At 26.0% G+C, this 23,335-nt stretch overlaps 1 protein-coding gene across 2 annotated transcripts in view; it reads right to left on the reverse strand.

Moving 5' to 3' along the window:
- Positions 1-1,093: 1,093 nt before the first annotated feature.
- The window catches only part of LOC107447474 (2-oxoadipate dehydrogenase complex component E1), a 31,123-nt gene continuing 8,881 nt past the window's right edge, over positions 1,094-23,335 (reverse strand). For both annotated transcript variants that reach the window (XM_071178843.1, XM_043042086.2), the window contains exons 10-23: positions 21,063-21,178; positions 19,922-19,997; positions 16,310-16,501; positions 15,475-15,576; positions 13,279-13,410; positions 13,079-13,199; positions 12,008-12,147; positions 11,716-11,872; positions 11,062-11,162; positions 8,747-8,848; positions 6,043-6,288; positions 5,393-5,456; positions 2,942-3,027; positions 1,094-1,646 (exon numbers count right to left, since the gene is read on the reverse strand). In XM_071178843.1, the coding sequence (XP_071034944.1) occupies positions 1,545-1,646; positions 2,942-3,027; positions 5,393-5,456; positions 6,043-6,288; positions 8,747-8,848; positions 11,062-11,162; positions 11,716-11,872; positions 12,008-12,147; positions 13,079-13,199; positions 13,279-13,410; positions 15,475-15,576; positions 16,310-16,501; positions 19,922-19,997; positions 21,063-21,178 (1,737 nt within the window). In that variant the 3' untranslated portion in view covers positions 1,094-1,544. The remainder of the gene's footprint in view (positions 1,647-2,941; positions 3,028-5,392; positions 5,457-6,042; positions 6,289-8,746; positions 8,849-11,061; positions 11,163-11,715; positions 11,873-12,007; positions 12,148-13,078; positions 13,200-13,278; positions 13,411-15,474; positions 15,577-16,309; positions 16,502-19,921; positions 19,998-21,062; positions 21,179-23,335) is intronic.

Below are 23,335 nucleotides of genomic sequence, written 5' to 3' on the forward strand. Positions count from 1 at the left end.
TTCTTTCATTTAAACTTTACTCATAATAAAAAAAAGCATTATAATTTTTATTGTATCATTTCTAATATTTGGCGGCACATTTTAAGAATTTAGCGGCACACAAAAGTGCCGCGGCACAGTGGTTGAGAATCACTGATCTAGAGACTAACATTTTAATTTGAGCAAAATCTATATTATATAACAGAATAAAATATTTCCTGTTGTGAATATGCCCTTTATATATTCATTCAACTTTTCTCTGTTTCCTTAGAATAATAAAATAATTCCATATAATAATGCGAGATTAACTATATCAAGGCCAAAAAAAAAAAGATTATGGCAGGTGACAAGAAATAAATTTTGAGACGTATATTTGTAGATTATGTACTTAAAAATTATATTAAAATAAATATTTTGTTTCCCCCTCGATATTGAAATTTATCCTCTAATTTCATGTTTTAAGTTTATAATTAGCCTCTCAAGACCAATGGGAAAAAATGAGGTTTGTTTAGTAAAATTTTTCAAATTGAAAACAAATGGGTCTCATTTCATTAAATGCTCAAGTGTAGAAAGAAAACGGGGATTTAATTTTGTTATTACATAATTTTTTGAATTCTACAGAAAAAATAGAAATACTTAGTGCAAATGAACATGACTAGGATTAATGTTCACTTATTGATTGATTGATTCGCAAATCATAAAAAATATATAGAAAACTGAAAATTTTGAAAAAAAAAATAACAAAGTTCATAAACCAAACGTAATATTTTCTTATAAAATATTAATTTAAAATACCATTATATTTTATAAATAATGTACTTTTACAACTTGCTTTGTTGACTCTATATAATATGAGCACATTGCTTTCTAAAGAATTTTGATTTTAAACACTTAAAATTTCGATAAATTATTCAAACTTAAATAAAAACTCATTTTTAAGTTTCTTACAAAATTATTAACTTTTTTTTACTATCAAATGTTAAATGTAGAATCCAAATTATGAATGTTTTATGTTTTTAAAAGAACATAACCTAATTTGGACCTTTAATTTCTAAAGTTGTATTTAATAATAATTAAAGATTTGTTGAAGAATTAAGCACAAAATAAAGAAAAATGGAAGTAATCAACTATTTTATTTTTTTAAAAAAACTTAAGTTCTATATATAAGACAACAGTATAAAAATAAATATATAACAATAACTTTTATAAAAATTTTAAATAACTCTTAATAATTGGTGTAAAATAGAAAAATACTGTCGTGCAAAAGAAAAATCAACGTAAGCGACAAAATAATCAAAATTGAGATATTAATATAATTGGAATCTTTGTATGATATGCTACATACTGCAAAAAAAAAATTTTTTTTTTTCAAAAGCAAATTTTGTTTCATGAGTTTTCTGAAATTCTATTTTAGCGTTTGTAGCATTAGCAATGGAAAGAAAATGGTTGTCAAACCACTTTTCTTGAAATTAATTGTGATACATATACATTGCTTTTTCAATTGCACATCAAAATTATTAAAAAGCTCTGTAATCTCAAATTTTTTTTAAATGTTCAGCAAAATATTATTCAAAAGTTTGGCTTAAAACAGATTTAATTTCTTCTTGGTGTAGTTTTCCAATTCCTACAGCAGGTGTTCCTAATGGTCTTCGTCCAGCGTATTTTAGCTGTTGAAAATAAATAATTCAAAACATGTATTAGTTTAAAAAGATAAAAATGATATTAAAAAAGAAGAAATTATAAGAACTAATGCAGCAAATATTATCGATGGTTTTATTGTTATAGTGCAATGATCATATTTTGGTAATTTTGAAAATATTTTGTCAGATTTGAAACATTGGTGGGGAGTTGTGGTGAAATTTCTACTTCTTATAGTGAGTAAAATTAATAGAATGTTGGTTATTCTAGAATGTCCTTATTAAATAGGGATTACTACTTATCGATAAAGCTTGAATACTTTTTAAAATAAAATTACCCATTGTTTTTATCATGCTCTTATTTTAAATCATTAATAAATAAATAAAAAGTTTGATGTAAAAAAAAAAAAAAAAAAATCATTACTAACTTTAATTACTAAATCAAATCAGGCTTATTTGAAATTTTCTTTTAAATAAGGAAAATTAAAGATACTAAAAAAAAAAAAAGATGATCTAACTTTTCCACATTAATTTTATTTAATTTCCCTGATTTTTGTAACCGATGATGTAAATTTTATTGTTAATTTTTCAGTTATACTTTATACTAATGAAAATATTTCATATTTGCTTTTAATATTGAAAATGGGGAATTTGTTAAAAAAATTATTGGATTTTTAAGTACTTTGAACTCAAATTAATTCATTTTCTCTGACTTTTTGAGTAATTCTAAATTTGCTGACATTTATCTGATTTTTCCTAATATATAAAAATTCCTGGACTTTTCTTTGTTCTGAGGCCTCCTAGTATAATGTTCCCAATTGTACTTAACAATAATTTCAGTGTTTTTATCATTCAAAAATAAAATCAAAATATGCAGTTATTTTAATTGGTTTTGATGTACCCTAGTTTCATCTTGTATGACATTGATCATGATATTTGAAAACTACCATGCCTAGTCTAAGGTCTTTGTTATCTGCTTTACTATCTTTCAGCAACTTTTTTTAAAAAATATGGAATAAATAATTTTAAAACAGATTTTAAAACATAAAAAATGATGCATTTTCATTTTTAAACTATGGTTTATAAACAAAATATTATGCATCAAGATACTTCATAGTTTATAAACCATGACACTGTAATGTTTAATAAGTTATAAAAAATTTTGATGTTATATTAATTTTTTTCTTGAAAATATAAAAGTAGAGTTTGATATAAAAAGTAGGAAACAACTACAATAAAATTAAATAGACACATAAATACATAATTGAAACAAACATTAATGGTGCAGTAAATAAAATAGAATGTGCACACATCGAGTTACATACATTGCATCCTAATAGGTTACGGAAGCGAGGTTGAATAAAAGTCCAAGCACCCATATTTTGATGCTCTTCTTGAGACCATATAAATCCTATAAAATAAAAATATAAAAATTTAGTATTTTTAAAATGAAGAACCAATCACAGTGTATTTTGAAGTCAGTGTAATTGTTGCAATCAATACAAATGAATTATTCTCCAATATTATCAAAGTCATTATAATCCTTTTAATGTTGACCTCAGCTTTTTAAGCTGGTGACTTATATCTAACAAAAAAACTGGCTAAACTCGTGTTTCTATATAATAGAACACTTCAAAGATTTCTTTTAAGTCTAAAGGGCTAAGACCCAGCTAACAAAGGTATTTATTATCTGTTCTTCTCACAGGTTTTGAAATTCCAAAGATAAAAAGCTCGTTTTTCCCAGTTTTGGAACTATTTTAAGAGTTTACAAAGGCAATCTACTCTTCTAAAGCCACTCATAACACTTTTATTTTTGACTTATTTACTTGCTAGTTAACTTATCATACTGCCATAGTGTACTTTTGAATTGTATGTAAATTTTAAAGATACCAGCTAGTTTATAAAATATTTTTGCCAAGAGAATTCATCACTTTTTCTAAGTCTTTAGAACTAATATCATAGCATTCATTTCGACAAAAATTTTGAATTTTATTATTGTATGCCAGTTGTGTTTTTCTCATTATTGTTTTGTAAGATATACTCATGGAACAAATTTTAAAATATTATTAAAATAAGTGGTGGGTCATGCCAAATCAGCAGATATAGCAGGCCCAATCAGTAATGACGACCATACACTGGTACACAAAATAAAGAGATAGAAAACATTTTCACACATTTCTATGACGCTATTTCTGGACGGTTATTGATATGGAGGGAACCTGGAACCCGATACCATCCCAGCAACATTATCGAAAGGGACCATTATGCTGGTGGAGGACTCATGGTTTGGGCAGGGATCATGCAAGATACCNTTGCCAACCGTGGAAAAATACGCATTAAAAACTATAAAAACAGCAAGATACAATATCAATTCCAACTATCGAGAGTACGAGTTTCCCGACTCCTGAACGGACGTCACTCGATAACGACATGTCATGTGACGTCATTGCATTCAACTCCACACGAAAGAAGAGGTAGATTTCACCCGCCCCCAGTGTAAGGGGGCGGGTGAAATAGGAGTGTTTTTAGAGGTAACGTTGAAGAGGGGGGGAAATAAAGCATGTTCAGCTACGGTTCAGGCAGATGGTAGTTTGATAAGAGGGGATGGAATTCAAGCTGAAAGAAAAACTTACCTTCGCACTCGCGGAAAAATTAGGTAATTTTGAGTTTGGCCGTCGATCGCAGTAAAATTCGGGAGTTTTTCAAATCAATTCCGGAGGGCGGGAGAATAACTCAAAATTCGGGAGACTCCCGCAAAATGCGGGAGAGTTGGCACGTCTGCACACTGTAAAAGCCTCACTTTTATTGTCATCTTTTATCCTTAAGTTCAGACTACATTAGATTTATTGGCAATAGGTCTTGCCAGTGAATGGCACTTTCATTTTTGTTTTGCATACTTTATTATCATGGAATAAGATATATCCATACCGCATTTCATTTATTTATATTCAGTATTTTTTAAGATATTTGGGAAAATGTCTTTCATCTCTTAATTTTGTCGACCAGTGTAGTTTAGAGATGATGTTTGTAATGATGGTGGTCAATGTGTTGCCTGACACCTGGAGGCACCTATTACATGTGCCTTTTTAAAGACACCAAGTGATACAATAATTCTTCCTACTAAGTCTCCCTACGATGAAATATGTATGTTTAAAAAAATATGTATTGGAGATTGGAGGCAAATCAGCAGATCATGTTAACAATGTGATGGGAACTCTTCTTTTATTTTGCAGTTCCGTATAGTATTTGAGATCACATGTTTCTATGTGATATTTGAATGCCTGCTTTGCCACTTGCTTTTAGCTAGGTTATTTTGAAGCACACTGCATATTCATTTTTTTATGTTCTTTCCTTATAATGCATAAATTTTATTTCCAATTCATCTCAGACCAAAAAAGTATGTGTTCTATACTTTTAAAATATTTTATAGTTAAATTTTTACAGTATTATGAACAATATAAGTTTGTTTAAATGAGTGCCAGTTTGTTAGGAAATATTATATTAAAAAAAAAAATTTCTCCCAAATTGTGTGCAAAATAATTTTTTCAAATTTTCCTGAGTATTGGTGTTAAAATTTTTTATTTTAAGTATTTTGATATTAAATGTATAAAATACACCACTTGCATAAGTAGCAATGAGATAAAATAAATTACAACTTAGGAAATTGTATGGTTTTGAAATTATTGAAGAATATCAAAATTAAATTTATAATTATGAAGGAGAAAAAAATTTTGCAGCTTAAAAAATAAAATAAGAAGGTTAACAAAACTTCTTACTTTTAGCATTCTGAAAGCTTTGCATTTCTTTGTGAATCTCTTCTACTGGAAAGGGTGATAACTTCTAAAGAGACGAAGGGAAAACAATGGGTTAGATTTAGTACATGACATCAATGTAATGAGCTTTACAAGATAAATATTTACAAAGAAATATTAAACAGATTCTTCAAAGAAATTTTTGCATAAAAATAATAAAAAGTAATAAAGGATTACAAGGAAATATTTAAAAAAATATTAACTGTAATTTAAAATGTACATTGATGAACAGAGGAGAAAAAACAATTGGTTAGGTTTTGGTATATGATATTGTTCATCTTTACATAATTCATATTTATAAGACTAACGCTAAATTGATTTTTCAGGTGAGCATTATAAATATGAATAAGAAGAAAAATTAATTATTAAAATGTTTTTGAGTAAACTTCTGATAAGAGGGAGGGAAAACAAATAGTTAAGTTTTTGGTATGATATTGACGAGTTTAATAAAATTCATGTTTTGAAAAGTAATAATATTAAATTGATTCTTGCACAAAACTATTATAAATAAAAAATAAGAACGGAAAAGTTGGGGAAAATTTTCAATTAAATATGAACTAAAGTTTAAAACAAATTTTTTTGTGTGGCAAACTTAAGTAAAAAAACATTCAAACCTCAATTCTTATAATTGCATGATCATTCAATTTTCTATTTTCTCTCTCCTTTTGCAGCAAATAGAAGTGTTTACCAGAACAAAATATAACAGTTTTCACATTTTCAGCAGATACAGAATTATCTCCTAAAACAGACTTAAAGCTTTTCCCAGGAGCCATGTCTTCTAGAGATGATATTGCATTTGGATCACGTATAAGAATTTTTGGGGCAACAACAATCAAAGGTTTCTTTAACTCACATAGCATCTAGAACAAAACGTAAATAAATGAATGCAATTTTTAAAACTCCTACAAAGAAATAACATAATATCTAACAACTAGCATTAAATTTATTAAAAATTAATCCTTCAACAAACGAAATAGCATATAGAATAAGCTAGAATAAATTCTATGTTATGTGCTGCTCGTAAAAAAAAAAAAATACATTTTCTAAAAATTAAAAAATGCTTATAAATTTTGAATTTATTTCAGTTTAAAATATATTATAAACAAAACTCAAATTTGATCATTGGAAAAGTTTTATGTTTTTCCTTTCATAGACATTATTTTTGTAATTATGAGTACAGTGTGTATGCAATGTTACTCCCTCTATAACTTTTGATCTAACAATCAGAATTTTACATATTATAATGTATCTTCACGTTCTAAAGTTCAAATATGAGATACACCAAATAGAGATGATTAATTAAAGAAAAAAAAGTTAAAAACAAAGATATTATTTACTTAAAAATAAATCTTTCATTCCTTCAAATTATGATTACATATTTAGAGGCAAGCCTACATTGACCAACAAAAACATACAAACAAAAAACAAATATTGAGGGAAGGGAAAAGCTGCCCCTTAGTTATAATTGCATTTAAATAACTCACAGCAATGAATTTGGAATGAATAAAGAAAAAAATCGATTAATAATGAATACCATTCATAACGCTTAACTATTTTATTTACTTATCATTATTTTTTGTTATCTTGAAGATAACCCAAACATCAGGTTAAGGGGTACCAACTTGATTGAGAAGAAAAGCTGGTCGATATGCGATGTTGACCACATTGTCGCTATCATGTCATTGGTTTCTGATCTATGGAGTTTTAATTTCCATGACCCTTTTTGCTAACAATTGGTTATTGTAGGAATTCTTTACTTACTCAAAACATAACTTACATCAAATACTTCTTTTAAAATCTTAAGGCAAAAAGTATTTTAAAAGCAACTTTGTCTTTTATTCACATCACACTAGTGCAATGAAGAATATATAAGAAATATTATTGAATAAGGTTCTTTTACATCAAATGTAGATTATTTATTGGATATAAGTAAAGGAGAAGCAATAAAATGCTTTGCAATCTCAACTCAATTGTTATACAATGAAATAAATAAATTAAATGTACAATGTTTGTAAATTTGCTTATGGAAATCATTTTTATATGCCTGTGAATGAAGCAATCGCAGAGAGTCAATATGCAAGTGAAATAATAAAAAATTTAATTATAAAATATTTTTATTTCTAAACACTTGAGTTTAGTTTGAACTTCATAAAGGTCATATGATATTATTTTAATAAGATATGATATTCATTTAATAAGATATGATACTCATTAAATAAACTATTTATCTTTCATCAAATAACTTTTAAAAAAATTAATAAAAGAGAGATACCTGAGACTTTTATCTTATATTTTACAAATAATTGAACAAAATAAAGTTGACATCAAAATTTTATGAAAAAAATAATTTATAATTATAATAGATTATTTGTTTAATACATAAAGATTGTGAGCCTTGGTTTGAAAAACTAAATATGAAAGGGCTCTTAAACAAATATGAAAGTGTTATTGAACATGCACAGACATGCTCGATAACACTATCATATTTGTATCATTTACTATCTTTAATCAAATTAAAAAAATCTTTTTAAAAATAACCTTTTTAGTTTAAAATTGTTGAACTGATTGTTCAGCAGTAATTTTTTTAATAATAATCAAGTCTATTTTTATAATATATTTGAATGACTGTTCTGGTTAAATGTAGTAGGTGGTTATCAACGGAATCATTATCAAACTGACATTGGAGTAATGGAGAAAAATAGTTTTTTGAGCACACATTCACTCAGTTTAGGTACATAAGTATTGCTACGATTAGAATCACATAATTTTGATTAAAAACAACTCTTTGAATTATGATAGCAAGAAAGAGTTTATTCTGGCCTTGGACTAATGATGGTATGGCTTCACTTTTCAGCTGCTATTTCTACTCCTTCCAAAACATGGAATTGAACTTTTGAAATCAGGAGAAAAAAGTTTTAGATTTAATCCAATTTCAATTAAGGAATATAAATTGATGGTACAAATAAATACTAGATTTTATGATGGTTATGACTCATAGAATTGTTTCTTTGAAGTACTCTATATTTCAATTAAAAAGAATTGAATAATTGTTTTTTTTTGTATTCTATATTTGAGTTGAAAAGAATCGCCGTCCAGACTGTGGAAGCAAGGTTGGCCCACCTAATATGATGCCCCTGAAAGAGTGGCCAACAAATCTACCTTACTCATACCTTAATGACGATTGTCAATTGGGAGGGCATTGGGGAAAATTTAAAAGAATACACTGTAATAAATTATATATATATTTAAAAACAATTTTAAGATATTTAGTTTTGCAATCAAAATAAACAAATTTAAATAAAAAAAAGTGTCACTAACTTGATGTCTTAGAAGATGAAAATATTGAGCAGGTGTTGTAGGATTAGCTATGTGCCAATTAACATCATCACTATCGATTTTATCTTCAGAACTATCACACATCTACAATTAAGAAAAAAACATTATTTCAAAAACATCAATCAGATAAAGATAGTATCCAAATCTTTTTAAAATTATTTAAACATTTATGAATTAATGAAGAATTAAAATTAATGAGAAGCGCATAAATATTTATAAAACCTCTTCAAGCATCATACACACATAAAAAAAGCTAATTTGTGGAGAACAAAAATCCCTTCACAAATACAATGACAGGAATTTAACATGTTAGGAAAATGAATGGGAAAAAAGTAAACAACAAAGAGAAAAAAATAAATGAGCTGCATAAAAAAGATTAAGATAATGATCACAGTATTTATAAACAACTAAACAAATAGAAGTATTAGATAAAACTAATATTATTAAATTAATTTCAAATAAATTTTTTGAGAAGATGAAAATTTTACAAAAACATTTGGTAGATCTGGAATTTAACATTTTTCTTAAAATTAGTGGGAAAAAAACTGGCATAACTTATAGATAAGTGAATAGGTGTCCAATCAAAATATAATAATCAAAAAGGGAAAAAAATTTACATGATGTTACCCATTTACAATTTTAGAGTAAATGGATTTTTTATGTTATTTTTATGTATTTATGTTGAGTTGAAAGAAAAAGTATATGATTATTCATTCTTATTTTTTTAAAATTTAATAAAGTTTTAAAGCAACTTTTTTAATACAAGAATAAAAATAAATATGTTGAAACAATTTAGGAAAAGACTGGGCAATAATCAAATAAGAGACATGCTTCAGATTTAGACTTCTCATTTGGGAATAACTATAGAAAATTCAAACGAAAATTTCTTATTTTTGATTTAATATTAAAAATAGATAAACTGTTTGTGGATTTGAAATATAGATTTGAAGCATTAAATTCATAAAATTGTGATTAAAAAAAGGATAATTTTCTTCCCAACCCCCTGAAAAAATTGCTGTCATTGAAGTAATAACATGAGAAAATATTTTATACTGTCATAAATATACTTCAAATAGATATTTTTTTTTAAAAACATTAAATGCAAAAAATACATTACAGTCTAAGATTTAAACATATTTATTTTGAACTAGGAAGTATTAAATTTATAATAGACATTAATGAAAAAAAATTTCTATACATTTGAACAAGTAAAAATATTTGAAGGACATCTGGAATGCACGATCACTTCTTATAAAGTAAAAATTTTCAGTTTTACTTAAGTATTTATGATAGGATGAAAAAAAGGATATAATAAAAATGTGATTGCATAAAACATTTAGTAAAAAGAGAATAAATATACATACAAAAATAGTTAAAAATGTTAATGAACTATTCTAAGAAAAATTCTTTTAAAAGCTTTATCTGACATTTAAATGAAATAAAACATTCTTTTTATTTTCAAAGATACAAGTATTTATTACGGTATTTGTATCCTTTCACAAAGTTAACTGAACAATATATTGTAATATTTTAAATAAATGCACACCAAATAATAAATTGGGACTTAATTTTGCAAACCAATATTTCATTTTTCATGCAATTTAACATCATTTTAAAACTATAATAAGAGTTTTAAGATCAAAATATTCATTAAAACCCTTAAATATATATTTTTTTAGTTTTAAATGTTTAAAGGAACCTAAAGCAAGAGAATGTGGCACATTAAATGTTTAAAAAAAATTCAAGAAAGATTTGCTTCTCAAGTCATAAGAAGGAACAAGTTCAATATTTTTGTTATTATACAATATAAATGGGGAAATAGGTGTATGGGGAATAGCTAATTTTCAAAGGTGTTTCAAAAGATGATTTTTTTTTTTTTAGTTCTAATATCAATTATGTTTCTCACATTATTAGCACTTTACATATCTCAAATTTTTATTGGATCTTGCAACATAGATTGTATCACAACAGAACTTAATAAGCCCCATTCACATTTATTTACTTTCAGTGAAAATTACTTCAGTAACAGACTTAAGATGCAGTCTAAAAAATCGCACACAATAACTTAATATTCTATTCAATGTGCTAACAGAAAGTGAAAATAACATCTGATTTTCAATTACAAAAAAAAAAAAAAAAATGAATAAAGGAAATGCTTAGAAAGTTTAGGTATTAAAATTAATAATGACCAATTTAGATTAATGTTCAGACTTTGAAATAAATAAAAAAGAAAGATTAAATTATTAAACTAGTAAAATAATAACATATAATCATTAGAAATGATAATAGAAATACACCTGCAGGAACCGTTCCATTCTACACGAGGAGTGTTCTGGTCCAGCACCATCATAACCATGAGGCAAAAGAATCACTAATCTGCTGGGTAAAAGCCACTTTGCTGAAAAAAATATATAGTACACAAACTGTTTATAATATTTTAATGAAGAATATTACTAGTACAATTTGAACGTCTTAAATTTAAAGACCTCAAGATTTCAGGCTTTAAATAACATTTAAAGCAACATAAAATTTTTTTTAAAGATAAATCAAAGTTTGTAAACATATATACAGTGAAATGTTTTAAAAATTTAAACAGGGATAACTAGAATTTTGTTTAATTTAAACTATCACTGATTTCTAGATTTTCATTCTGATACTGATGAAATTTTAACATGAATTTTATTTTTTCATTTGAAAATGGTCACAAAGGATAATAAAACATTTGTATGAACCTGAAAGCTTAAATTTTTCAAGAAATGATAATGAGTAAAAAAGTGAATGAAATAGGAAAATAATAAAACAATGGATGAAAATAGAAATAAGATGAAAAAGTAAAATATTTAATGTAAGGTGTTTTTAGTTATAAAAAAATCATAAAATACAATCCTTTTGTTATTCACTTTATTTTAATACAGTTCAGCGAAAAAAAAGGGGAAAAAATGTTTTCTTACTTTCTCCAGATGAAATGAGTGTATCAAACACAACTTGAGCTGAGTTAAAAAAGTCTCCAAATTGAGCTTCCCAGATTACTAGATTGTTAGTATTTTCTACACTAAAACCATATTCAAAACTCAGCACACCTTCTTCTGATAAAACACTATTTGCAACCTTAAAAACAAAATATATAACATTTATGCAAACTTTATACAGTATTTTGAAAAAAATTTTAATTGAAAAAAAATTGCATTTATGTTTTTTATTTCATTTAAATATAGTGATCTAAACAATATTCAAACAACTTACCTCTAAATATGCAGGCTGGTTATGAAACATGTTATTTAATGGAATATGCATCTCACCAGAGGTTTGATCAATTAGCATAGCGTGTCTATGACTAAAAGTACCCCTGCCAACATCTTGCCCACTAATGCGAACATTGTGGCCTGGAATCAATTTTACAAAAAATAATGTGATCACTAAGTTCAAGATATCAAGGTTTGAATAAAATTTTTTTAAAAAATTTAAGAGGCAATCAAAAGAAAGCTGAGCAACCCACATAAAATATATTCCTCATTAAAGCCTGCAAACAATGTTGTTACACATCGATATTGTTGTGTAGGAGAAACAAGTGAAAACACAAAGATCAATATTGTAGATTCTTTATTGCTCTACAGTTGAGCTTAATAAAAACTGTGTTTTCCTAGCATAGAAAATGGAGGCAAGTAAAGAAAAATAGAGAGGTGTGGTTTGTTTCTTCATGGCTGAAAGTGCTAGAACATGTGAAATTCATCAGCTTGTAACTACAGTGTGTGGTAAACACTGCATGTCCCAGACAGGTGTGCAGAAGTAGTAGTAGAGACTGTGAAGTACCATACCGTTAAAACGTTCTGAAATGCTATTGAAGAGAGTCATCTTTCTGCATGTTAACCTCTGTTTTCATACTGACAGTTTGGTGATAGATGCACTTCAGAAATTTGGATGGGAAACTTTTCAACATCTTCTGTACAGCCCTGATCTTTCAATTTGTAAATTCCACATTTTTGGTGACCTTAAGAAAGACGTTCATGGATGTTGATTTAGGAGTGAGGTTTTGTTGATTTCATCAGCAATCATCTACCTTTTGTTACAGAACTGGAATTGATCATCTTATTTCACAGTGGGATTAATGCATTAACGTTTTTTACTATTGTTTTTTAATGAAACAAAGTCAAACAGCAGGCGTTTAGATTTTTTTTTGACTGCCCCAAATAAATAAAAAAAAAATCAAAAATAAAATATTTACAAATATAATTTAAAAAAAATTTAATGCCTAACTTTTAACAATTATACTTGCTGATAAATTTTCTATAAAATTAATTTTAGCACAATAATAACCTTGGTAAAGTAGTGATCCTATAGCCAAAGCTTCAGCAGTCGCCCAATCTAACTGGCTTCCTGTGCTGATTTTCTTGATGCGCTCTTGTATAAAATTCTTTTCTAATCTAGGATGAACTGCCTGCAAGAAATATCAATTCATTAGGAAAAAGTTAAGTAAAGTATATTAAAGTAAATTAAATAAATAAAGAAAAACTTACAAAATTTTTAGGAAGTTCCACAGACCTTGCACCCACAAATTTCAATAAGTCAACGTTAATACCTGTATCATAAACTGAAATTACTTTTTTGGAATCTTCGTTTGAGTTCAAATTATTACTGATGCCATAATTCTAAGAAGTAAGAAAAAAATATGAAAATAAGCTATTTGTTAAAAAATATTTCAAAATAAAAAAGATTTAATTTTCAACTGAACAATATTATTCTGACTGTTACACTGACCAAAATTAAATAAAAAAAGAAATAAAAATAGAATAATACATTAGTTTAGTATACAGAATTAAGCTTTGAAATATGCAATTATGAAAGTATTTATCTGTGCAATGATTTAACTTTGAGCTGCAAACATTTATACAGACTATTATTTTGCACAACACAAAGCCTACAAAAATTTTGTTTTGATTATTGTTTAATATTTTTTCACTTGACTTTGATTACTTTTGACAAAATGATTTCAAACATGAAAACGGTTTTACTCCATTAGTTCTATCCTACGTGATCCAGAATAGATAAATTAAAATACTGTATTTTGCAAGGCAATTCATTAAATAAGAGCTCACTCACATCATATGAGTTCAATCATGACAGTCAACTAAACATTAATCAAAGATTTCTCGCTAAATTGTAAAATTAGAAAGTAAAACAAAAAATAATTTCCATTTTTTATATTTAAGCAAATGTTTTAATGTTAAGAGTTATCCATACAGTTCTATTTGCTCGGAATAAGGAAATTACAAAAATACATTATATAATGCTTTGTCAGTGTTTGCCTTTTTAACACTAAATATTTTTCAGCAATTGATTTTACAAAAAAACTCTTTCAAGAAAGTACACATTTTATGTTTTAAAGACTTAAGAATTTAATTTCAATTTAAATTTGATATTACTTTTGATCATTTAAATCAATGGAATAAAGTACTAATGCATCCAGACTTAATAGTATACGAGGACTTTTTTTTAAACACTTGATAGTCACGAAAGTGAAAAGTCACCCTACCAAATACAGTTTTTCTTACATATAAACTAGTTTTCTCATGTTAATGAATGGTGAAAAGGTGAATAAGAAAAAGCACTCTTTTTACAAATTTTTATACTTGTACAACTGTCAAAGAAAAGAAAGAAGCAGTATTTTAATTAGAAACAATGCAAATATATATTAATGATAGGGGGGAAATTAGTTTTAAACTATTTTCAAGAAAATACTTTATAGATAAACAAAACAATAAAATTGCAGGAAAACAAATATAAAAATAAATACAAACATTAAAAAAAATAACAAAAATAAAAATAAATTAAAAAGTAAATGAAATGCTACCAACAATGTTAGTATATAGTTGAAACCCGTTTCAGCAAATTCCAAGGGATTGAATGAATTGCTATGCAATAAGGAAAATTTGTTAAACCAATATTACGAATTTTAGCATTAACCAATATTATTCTGCTGCTTTTGAATTTTTCCAATAAAAAAATTAATAAATGCTTTACAGTTTTGACATATTTGTACTCCACATCAAGGAAAATATCGATGTAATATTTTAAAGCTCACAAAAACTATTAAATTAAAACAAACAACAAATTTATTAACACTTACTTATCAGACAAATAAGTAATCTGTAATTTTTTCTGTACAAACTTCTCCAAACTTATCTGTATGTTCAAACAAAGTATTCAAAAAGTTTTTTATGCACATAAATATCACTCTACAGCTTCCAAATTCGACAGTGTTTGTGAAGCTGTATGCTCAAAAACGTGTTTAATCAACAAATTGTAAACTCTTGGAAAAAAAATAAAAGTGTCTTGATCAGGACAGGAAAGATGAATTATTGCTTACTTTTGCCTTTGTTAAATTGAATAATCAATTTTGTAATGTCGGTATTTTATATACATTGTGTCTATGGAAATTCGTTTGGGGATTCAGAAAGTATTCGTTACATTTTTTTCTTTGCTATTTCGGATTTCACTAAAATGGGATTTGACTGCACAACTAAAATATGTTTAACTATGAATACAAAGTATTTAGTTTATTAAATGTGTCATGAGATCTAAAAGGAAAATATTCCTATAAGGACTTTAGTCACTGAAAAAAAATAGTACATAAGAGAATAAAAATATTCAAATGTTAAAAACAAAATAATTCAATTTTTAGCATTTAAAAAGTGACATCAATATTTGAATACCTTTGTTTTATAGGATTCCGTTTGCTTCAAATTTTCGTTCAATAAATCCCAATAGCTTTTAGTAATTTTATTTACATCTTCTTTACTTAAAACATTTTCAGTCTGCCAAAATAAAAATAAAAATATTTCTTTTTAATATGATTCAACAGTCTTAATTTATAAAAACAACAAACTGTAAAATGCTTTTTTATGGATAGGAGTAGCCATAAAGTATTTCATAATTACAAAAAAAAAAAAANAAAAAAAAAAAAAAAAAAAAAAAAAAAAAAAAAAAAAAAAAAAAAAAAAAACATTTCTGAATATAGAGTTAGTGCATTAAACATAAATATATAAATGATGAAGTAAAATTATTCTTAAAATTTTAGAAGTAATTATCTATATTTGATACAAATCCTATAATTAAGATAAGAGTGAAAAAGGATGAAATAAAACTTAATGCTTTAATTAATATTTAGTTAAAAACTCCGTGATTCAAAAACGTAAACCTAATTTGAAGTTACTTGAAAAATTAAGAAATATTAACTAAGAAAAATGCTTTCACAAAATCAAATATTGTTTATTAAAAATAAATCCTAAAATAAATGAAAATTGAAGTAAAATATAAAAAATAACTTAGAGGAAAGAAAATGTATAGTCACTGTCAAAGTCACTTCGTTGCTTTAATAATTCAGTTTTTATTAAAAATAAAATAAAACTACTTTAAGTTAGGTGTGGATTGTTTATCACAACACAAACATTGAGCAAAATTATATTTAAAAAAATATAACTAATAAACCTCAAAAAATGTCACAACAATAAGTTCTTTTAACAGCAAAAAGTTTAGTGAAATGCTTACAATTAAACTTTCAGCATAAATGTCAGGAACACTTTTGCGGGAGTGGATAATTTTGTACATTAATGGATTTGTGAATGTTGGGTCATCCACTTCATTATGACCCCAACGCCTAAAACAAAACATGTCAACCAGAACATCTTTCTTGAATTCTTGCCTGTATTTAAATGCAAGCTTTGTTGCCTTAACCACATCCTACAGTAGCAAATAAAGAAAACAATATTTTAAAAACATTAAAAAAAATTGTCATAATTAATCAATATGAAACACAAGGTGCCCAAAAATAATGAAATTTTTTTTAACCATCTTACTAAACTAGAAAACTACTGGATTATTAAATGCACTAAATGTTGCAGCCATTTTTTTCAGCCTGAAGCATTTTTTGCATTTTGCTGAGAAATAAGTTTCTACAATAAAATAAAAATATTTAATCTAAAATTAAACAAACAAAACAAAAATTAAAATGGAAAACTTCGAAAATATTGAATAATTTTTTAAAAAAAATTAGACATACATAATTTTGAATTATAAATGCCTAACAAATATTAAAATCAACTTTTTCTCAATAAAAAAGTTGCGTCGTGAGGTTTTTGAATTTTGTATATTTTTATTGAAAAAAGTTAAAAGTATATATATATACATAATATAGTATATGTATAATATAGTATATATAGTATAATATAGTATAAGTATAGTATAATATAGTATAGTATAATATAGTATAGTATAATATAGTATAGTATAATATAGTATATATATAATATAGTATAATATAGTATATATATATACATAATCTAAAAATTAAACAAACAAAACAAAAATTAAAAAGGAAAACTTTGAAAATATTGAATAAATTTTTTTAAAAAAATTAGGCATACATAATTTTGAATTATAAATGCCTATCAAATATTAAAATCAACTTTTTCTCAATAAAAAAGTTGCGTCGTGAGGTTTTTGAATTTTGCATATTTTTATTGAAAAAAGTTAAAAGTAATCAAATTTTTAATTCAGACCTCTTTGACTGCAGATGTTTAGTTACCAAATTTAATTGCATTTAATCAAGCAACTATATTCTAACTATATCAAGCTAACTATATTGAATAACACCGCTTACAAAATTTATTATTATTCTTGCATATTCTTTACTAAAAAAATAATTAAAAAAAACATTTATGTAAAGATAGAAAACACAACAAGAAATGATAGAGAGAAAAAAAACAAATCTTCTACATCATTCTTTTGATTGAAACAAAAGCAACTTGAGTGAATAAATTAAAAAAAAAAACACTGTACAAGTCAATGTTACTGTCATAACAAAACAAAAAAACTTGTTTTACATATTTTTATCCACAGAATAAAATAATTATGACCTATGAAAAGAAATAGAACTTCACACAGTAAACCTATTAGACATTTTTTTATCTATGCATATAAATATGGTTTATACTCATTTTGTCTTTTATACAGCTTTGCAGTTTATCCTTTTCCTACCCTACTCACATTTTTTAAACAAAATATGGATTTTCTATAGGCCCATTGAACATTGGAGCAGGTTAAATTTGTCAATTAACAGAGTGAATGAAAACTGTTAGCAAATTCTAGATGTGATAATAATTTAAATATTGTTTAGACAGGGTGCGTAGTCAAATCTTTCAACAAAAAATAAGCATCGTTTAAGTACTTTTTAAGCACTCAAAAAATATTTTTAAGCACTTTATACATTAACAAAATGCAAAATAATTTTCAAAGATTTTACATGATCATGATAAAATAACTAGTTTCTGACCAAGAACTCTTTTCTTGACTATATTAGCCATTAAAAAATGATTAAGAAATTTTTCGGTTCGATATCAGAAAGTGGAAAATGAAGCCTTAAATTGAGAATATCTTACAAAATGCAACAGAGTTGCCCACGAGAGTGCAATAATTTCACTGAACCCAGCTCAGTCGCCACACATGCGGACTCGTAAGTATTTCATCAAACATGTAAAATGATTGGTACTTTCATACACTATGAACTGATGGTACGCCAAAATGGATTGCTGAATGAATAGTTAAAAAGTTGAATAGAACAATGCGAAAAGCACGCTTTTGCACAATAACTGGCGAAAATCGACATGATAAAGAAAAAGTCCCATTTTCAAAAAGGGAAAATTAAGCACTTTTTAAAAACATCCAATGAAAAAAGCACCTTTAAGGGCTTTTAAAAAACGAATATCGAAAATAAGAACCTTTAAGCACTTTAAAAAAACGTTTCGCACCATGTTAGAATAAAAAGAGTTCTGAAAAATATATTCATTTTAAGAAATTATAAATTAAAGAAATTTATATTACTTTTATACCTCTTTCTAAATTTTCAAAAGTACAATAAAACATTTCAGTCACCCTAAATTTTTATAATATATTTATGGTGATTATAATGAACATTAAAATTTAAAAAAATAAAAAATCAATAAATAGCAAAGTAAACAAAATTTTATTAAATATTAACTAAAAATTAAAACTAAATATGTTTTTTAAAAATATATAAAATACACTCCATTCTAAGTTAAGAAAAGACCATTGAGGTATAGGATTCAAGTCATCCACAACTGCATATAGTTCCATTTTATTCCATTATCAAATTATACAAATATGCCTTCAAAACAATATAAAAGCTTTTAAAAGTTAAACACGTCGGACAGAAATTTAATTTCTGCTATCTTTTAGGATAGACATCATAGAAATATTTAAAAAAAGGTTACAGTTTCGCAGTCTTACAGGATATATTTCAATAAATGAGAACATTCGTTCTTGGAAAAGAAACAACTATATGATGTTGCAAGAGCATTGGACTTGATTGGACCACTAAAAATAGCTGACAAGCCCTTAACTAATCAAATGCGAAATAAAGAAGTTTCACTATTCCACTGTTGAAGAAAATAATCTGCAAGAAACAATATTTATTATTCTTTCATCAGTTTGTTTAAATGGGAGCAGAAAGGTGCATATTTGTTAAGATTCCTAGACAAAATATTTATTAACACTTTCTACTTGTTAATTGATTATTCAATATGTTTTGTTTTTGTCTTTTTACACGATTTAAGAAAGCAAGTAAAAAGAAGGCTGTACAATTCCGTTTCAAGAATTGGCGATATTGATATCCAATCGGGCTGGGACCTTGACAACCATTTGGAGTGCACTTAGATGCAAACAGGCACTCTCCATAGGGATAATGATTTTTTCTTAACTTGCAGCAGAGTATAGATTTTTTTAAAAAAAACTTATAAAATAAGTTTTTAAAATATTGTATTTAATGAACCAGTGGGATAATAGATGACTTGTTTCATCTTATTCAAATTACATACTACAAAATATTACATCGAGCAACCATATTTAATAAAACATTAAAAATACTGATAAATAATTATAGAACAAAAATATATATTGGCAATTAAGTAGCAAAAATGTGTTTCGACTTGATTTCAAATATTTTGCATATAATTATCATTTTGATATCATGTATAAAGATATTAATTTTAATCTCTATAAAGGATGTAATATTATTTAAAGTATATTACAGTCTAAATTAATTCAGATATAAAAACTTTTTTTAAAAAATAAGATTTACTTAACCTCAGGAGAATCTCCATTGACATGTATTATAGGAGAGGAAATCATTTTCATCAAGTCACTGGAGTAAATAGAAGAGCTTTAAAAAAAGAAAAAATAGAAATAAGAAATCACAGTGAAAACAATAAAATCTTTAACTTTTAAAAATTTTTTCTATATTTATAAATGCCCAGAATATAATACAAGAAAAACTATTTAAAATATAAAGTGTCATTAAATGTAGGAATTAGAATGGCTTATCTATATATAAAGCTATTTGTTACAACTTATTATGAGTTAATTTATATATATGTAACAGAAAAAGCTTCTATTAATCTTTTTAAGTTAGCTTCTTCGCTATAAAACAAATCCTAATTAATTATTCAAATCGAAATGCTTTCTCACACTTTTAAAAGCCACATCCTGTTCTTAAATCTATTTTTGGCCCAAGTATGCATTAATTTAAATAAAGAAGTTTTCCCCTTTAATCTTTGTGGGAATCATTTGACCTATTTCATAAACCAATAGTAATTTCTAAGACTTTGCAAGATTTTTCCTAACATATAATCAAGAAGCACAACTTTTCGTACACACTTTCATGACTGCTCTGTCTAATAATTAATAAATAAATTTTGTACCCTCCTTCCCTACCTAAGACCTGTTTTAATCCTTCCACTCGGTAACGACGTTATATATATTTAGTTATTATGATTTATTTATGTTCTCAGTTCTATTTAGTTATGTTCTCAGAGATTTAAATTTTCATGAACTTTTATTCTTTTCTATTTTAATCTTATTTTGTTATGTTTTTCTTTTCTCAATGTTCTCATTTGTTCCTGTCTTTATGTGGTGTAGAAGTACTGAACTCTGGCCGTTGGAAATAAAAAAATTTTAATCTTGTTCAAGAAATTAACAAAGTAAATTCCAAAATAAAATTTTAATACTATAAAAAATTGAAGTTTTTTTAATTTTATCAATAGTATTTTTGCTACAGCAAAAGAGCCTTCTCTCCCTTTTTTAAAACAAGAATGGATGCTTATGAGGACATTAAGTTCAAATACTACTATTTAAAAATAAAATCAACTTAAAAAAAGTTTTTTCAAATGATTGCTTAAAAATTATACAAAGGAAAAATATATAATGCAGAAAATATTAAATATATTACCTGCCCCTTTCCTGTGGGGTAGTAAAACCAACTTGGTTATTTACTATTAAATGAATAGACCCACCAGTAGTAAAATGAGGCACATTTGAGACTGCAAGAGTTTCCATGACAACACCCTAAAAGTAGAAATCAATAGTTGATATGGCATGATAGTGGAAAATCTGGAGTAAAAAATTCAGAGTAGACAAAATTACAAAAATAACACCTGAAGAAGAACATCTGCATCACTTAACAGGTGACAAATGGGTAAATGAAAAGAGGAAAATACATATTTATTTTTAAATGCAAGATTTAGAACATCTGCATCACTTAACAGGTGACAAATGGGTAAATGGAAAGAGGAAAATACATATTTATTTTTAAATGCAAGATTAGAAGACATTAAAATATTAATTTTAATTACACAGAAGCAAAATCTCACTTGGAAGAAAGATATGCTGATAACATCAGGGGTGATTGTGACATAAAGTGAAAAACCCTGAAAATTTCATGTGCAAAATCTCAATATCAATCTATGCACCATACATGCACCATTAAACTAAGATTTATAATTAAATTAACTACCAATGAAGTGACCATTTCAAGAAAAAACTTAGCTTTTAAAAATAGCGATATTGGATTTTAATACCAATTAAATTTGAATTGTGATATTGGATTTCAAAATCGCATGGATATGAATTGTGATATTGGATTTCACAATCGCATGGATATGAATTGCGATATTGAATTTTAAAAATGCAAAATACAATATTGAAATCTTAGATGGAGTGAATGCGAACCACAATGTATGATATTTAACGCATAAATACGAATTGTAATATTAGAACGCGTGAATACGAATCACAACTTTGGATTATAAACTTGCATGAATACAAATCGCGAAATTGGATTTTAAAAACGTGTGAATACAAATCACAATATTCATTAAAAAAAACGTGAATACGAATCACGATGTGCGATTTTTAAATTGTGTAACTTTTAAATCAGGTAAATACGAAAATCATTGTTTGACATTAAATTTGTGCGAATATGAATCGTGATATTAGCAGATTCCAGCGCAGTTCCAAATATCCAAAATGGCAACAATCCATCAAAGCAAAGGAATCAAATTGGTGGAAAAATCACATGTACTCAAATGTCTCGTTAATGCGACTTAGCGAAAGTTTAAAAATTTAAATTTCAGGTTGCGGAATTCCGAAAAAATAGTTCGGATTATAAGTTTAAGATTTGCGAAAGTCCTCAAACCAAGTTTTGAGATGCGTGAAATTTCGCAAAATTCGCGAAAAAATCACAAGCCCTGTTCTTAGTTTTTAGACCCGGAAGAATGATATGAAAAACCCGGATTACAATCACCCCTTTAACTCAACATAATGACAGGATATGATTGATAAGTAAGTAAAATAAGAATGAAATGATTTATAAACAAGGAGAAATTTCATCCAAACATACAAAGTGTACTTCTAAATACAAGAAAAAATAAAATTTTCACAAATTACTAAATCATATTTTATTCAAGTATAGTAAAAATTTAATAGGTAAGAAAACTTTTTAAAAAAAATCAAGTTGCTTTAAGCCACTTACTAGAAACTGTATGAATAAAGAAAAGTTATGTAAGAATTTGCAGCAGACAATAAAAGTTTTTTTTTTTTTAATTTATTTACATAAAATAAAATGCAATGTGTGTTTTCATTTCGTTAAATTAAAAAAATTTTTTTAAAAATAAAATAGACGATTAGAGTTTTTCATATTGAATATTATAAATTCATTTTTACTGCTAAAATTAACTTTTTTATAGCAGCTAAATCTAGTTATATATTTGAACTTTGTGTGCTTGAATTTTTGATGTCAAGTGTGTCGTGAATTAAGCAATGGAAAAATGACACATTTAAAAATATCATCATTGTACGAAACTCAAATTCTTTATCTCAGCTTTAATAATTTTGCTATGAGGGCCGCACGCAACACTATCACTCAAAGAGCACTAAAGAGCGCTATAATATCACTTAAAAAAAGGTTCAATAAAAATGTAAGAAAGTCCTATGAAAACTAACTGCACTCAAACACTTAATGATTGAATCTATTAATTAAAATACTAAAATTGAAAGAAAAAAGAAAAATATACTTTATCAGTAGAGAGTTGTAAATTTGAAAATATCTAGAAGTGTTATACAAATCTGAGAAATAATCATAATATGTAAGAAATATTAATAAACATTACAATACAAAAATATTTCTAAAGCTTGCACATTTTTCTTTTTCATTAAATATTCATT

Source organism: Parasteatoda tepidariorum, chromosome 3 (assembly GCF_043381705.1).
Source record: "Parasteatoda tepidariorum isolate YZ-2023 chromosome 3, CAS_Ptep_4.0, whole genome shotgun sequence".
Taxonomy (NCBI): domain Eukaryota; kingdom Metazoa; phylum Arthropoda; class Arachnida; order Araneae; family Theridiidae; genus Parasteatoda; species Parasteatoda tepidariorum.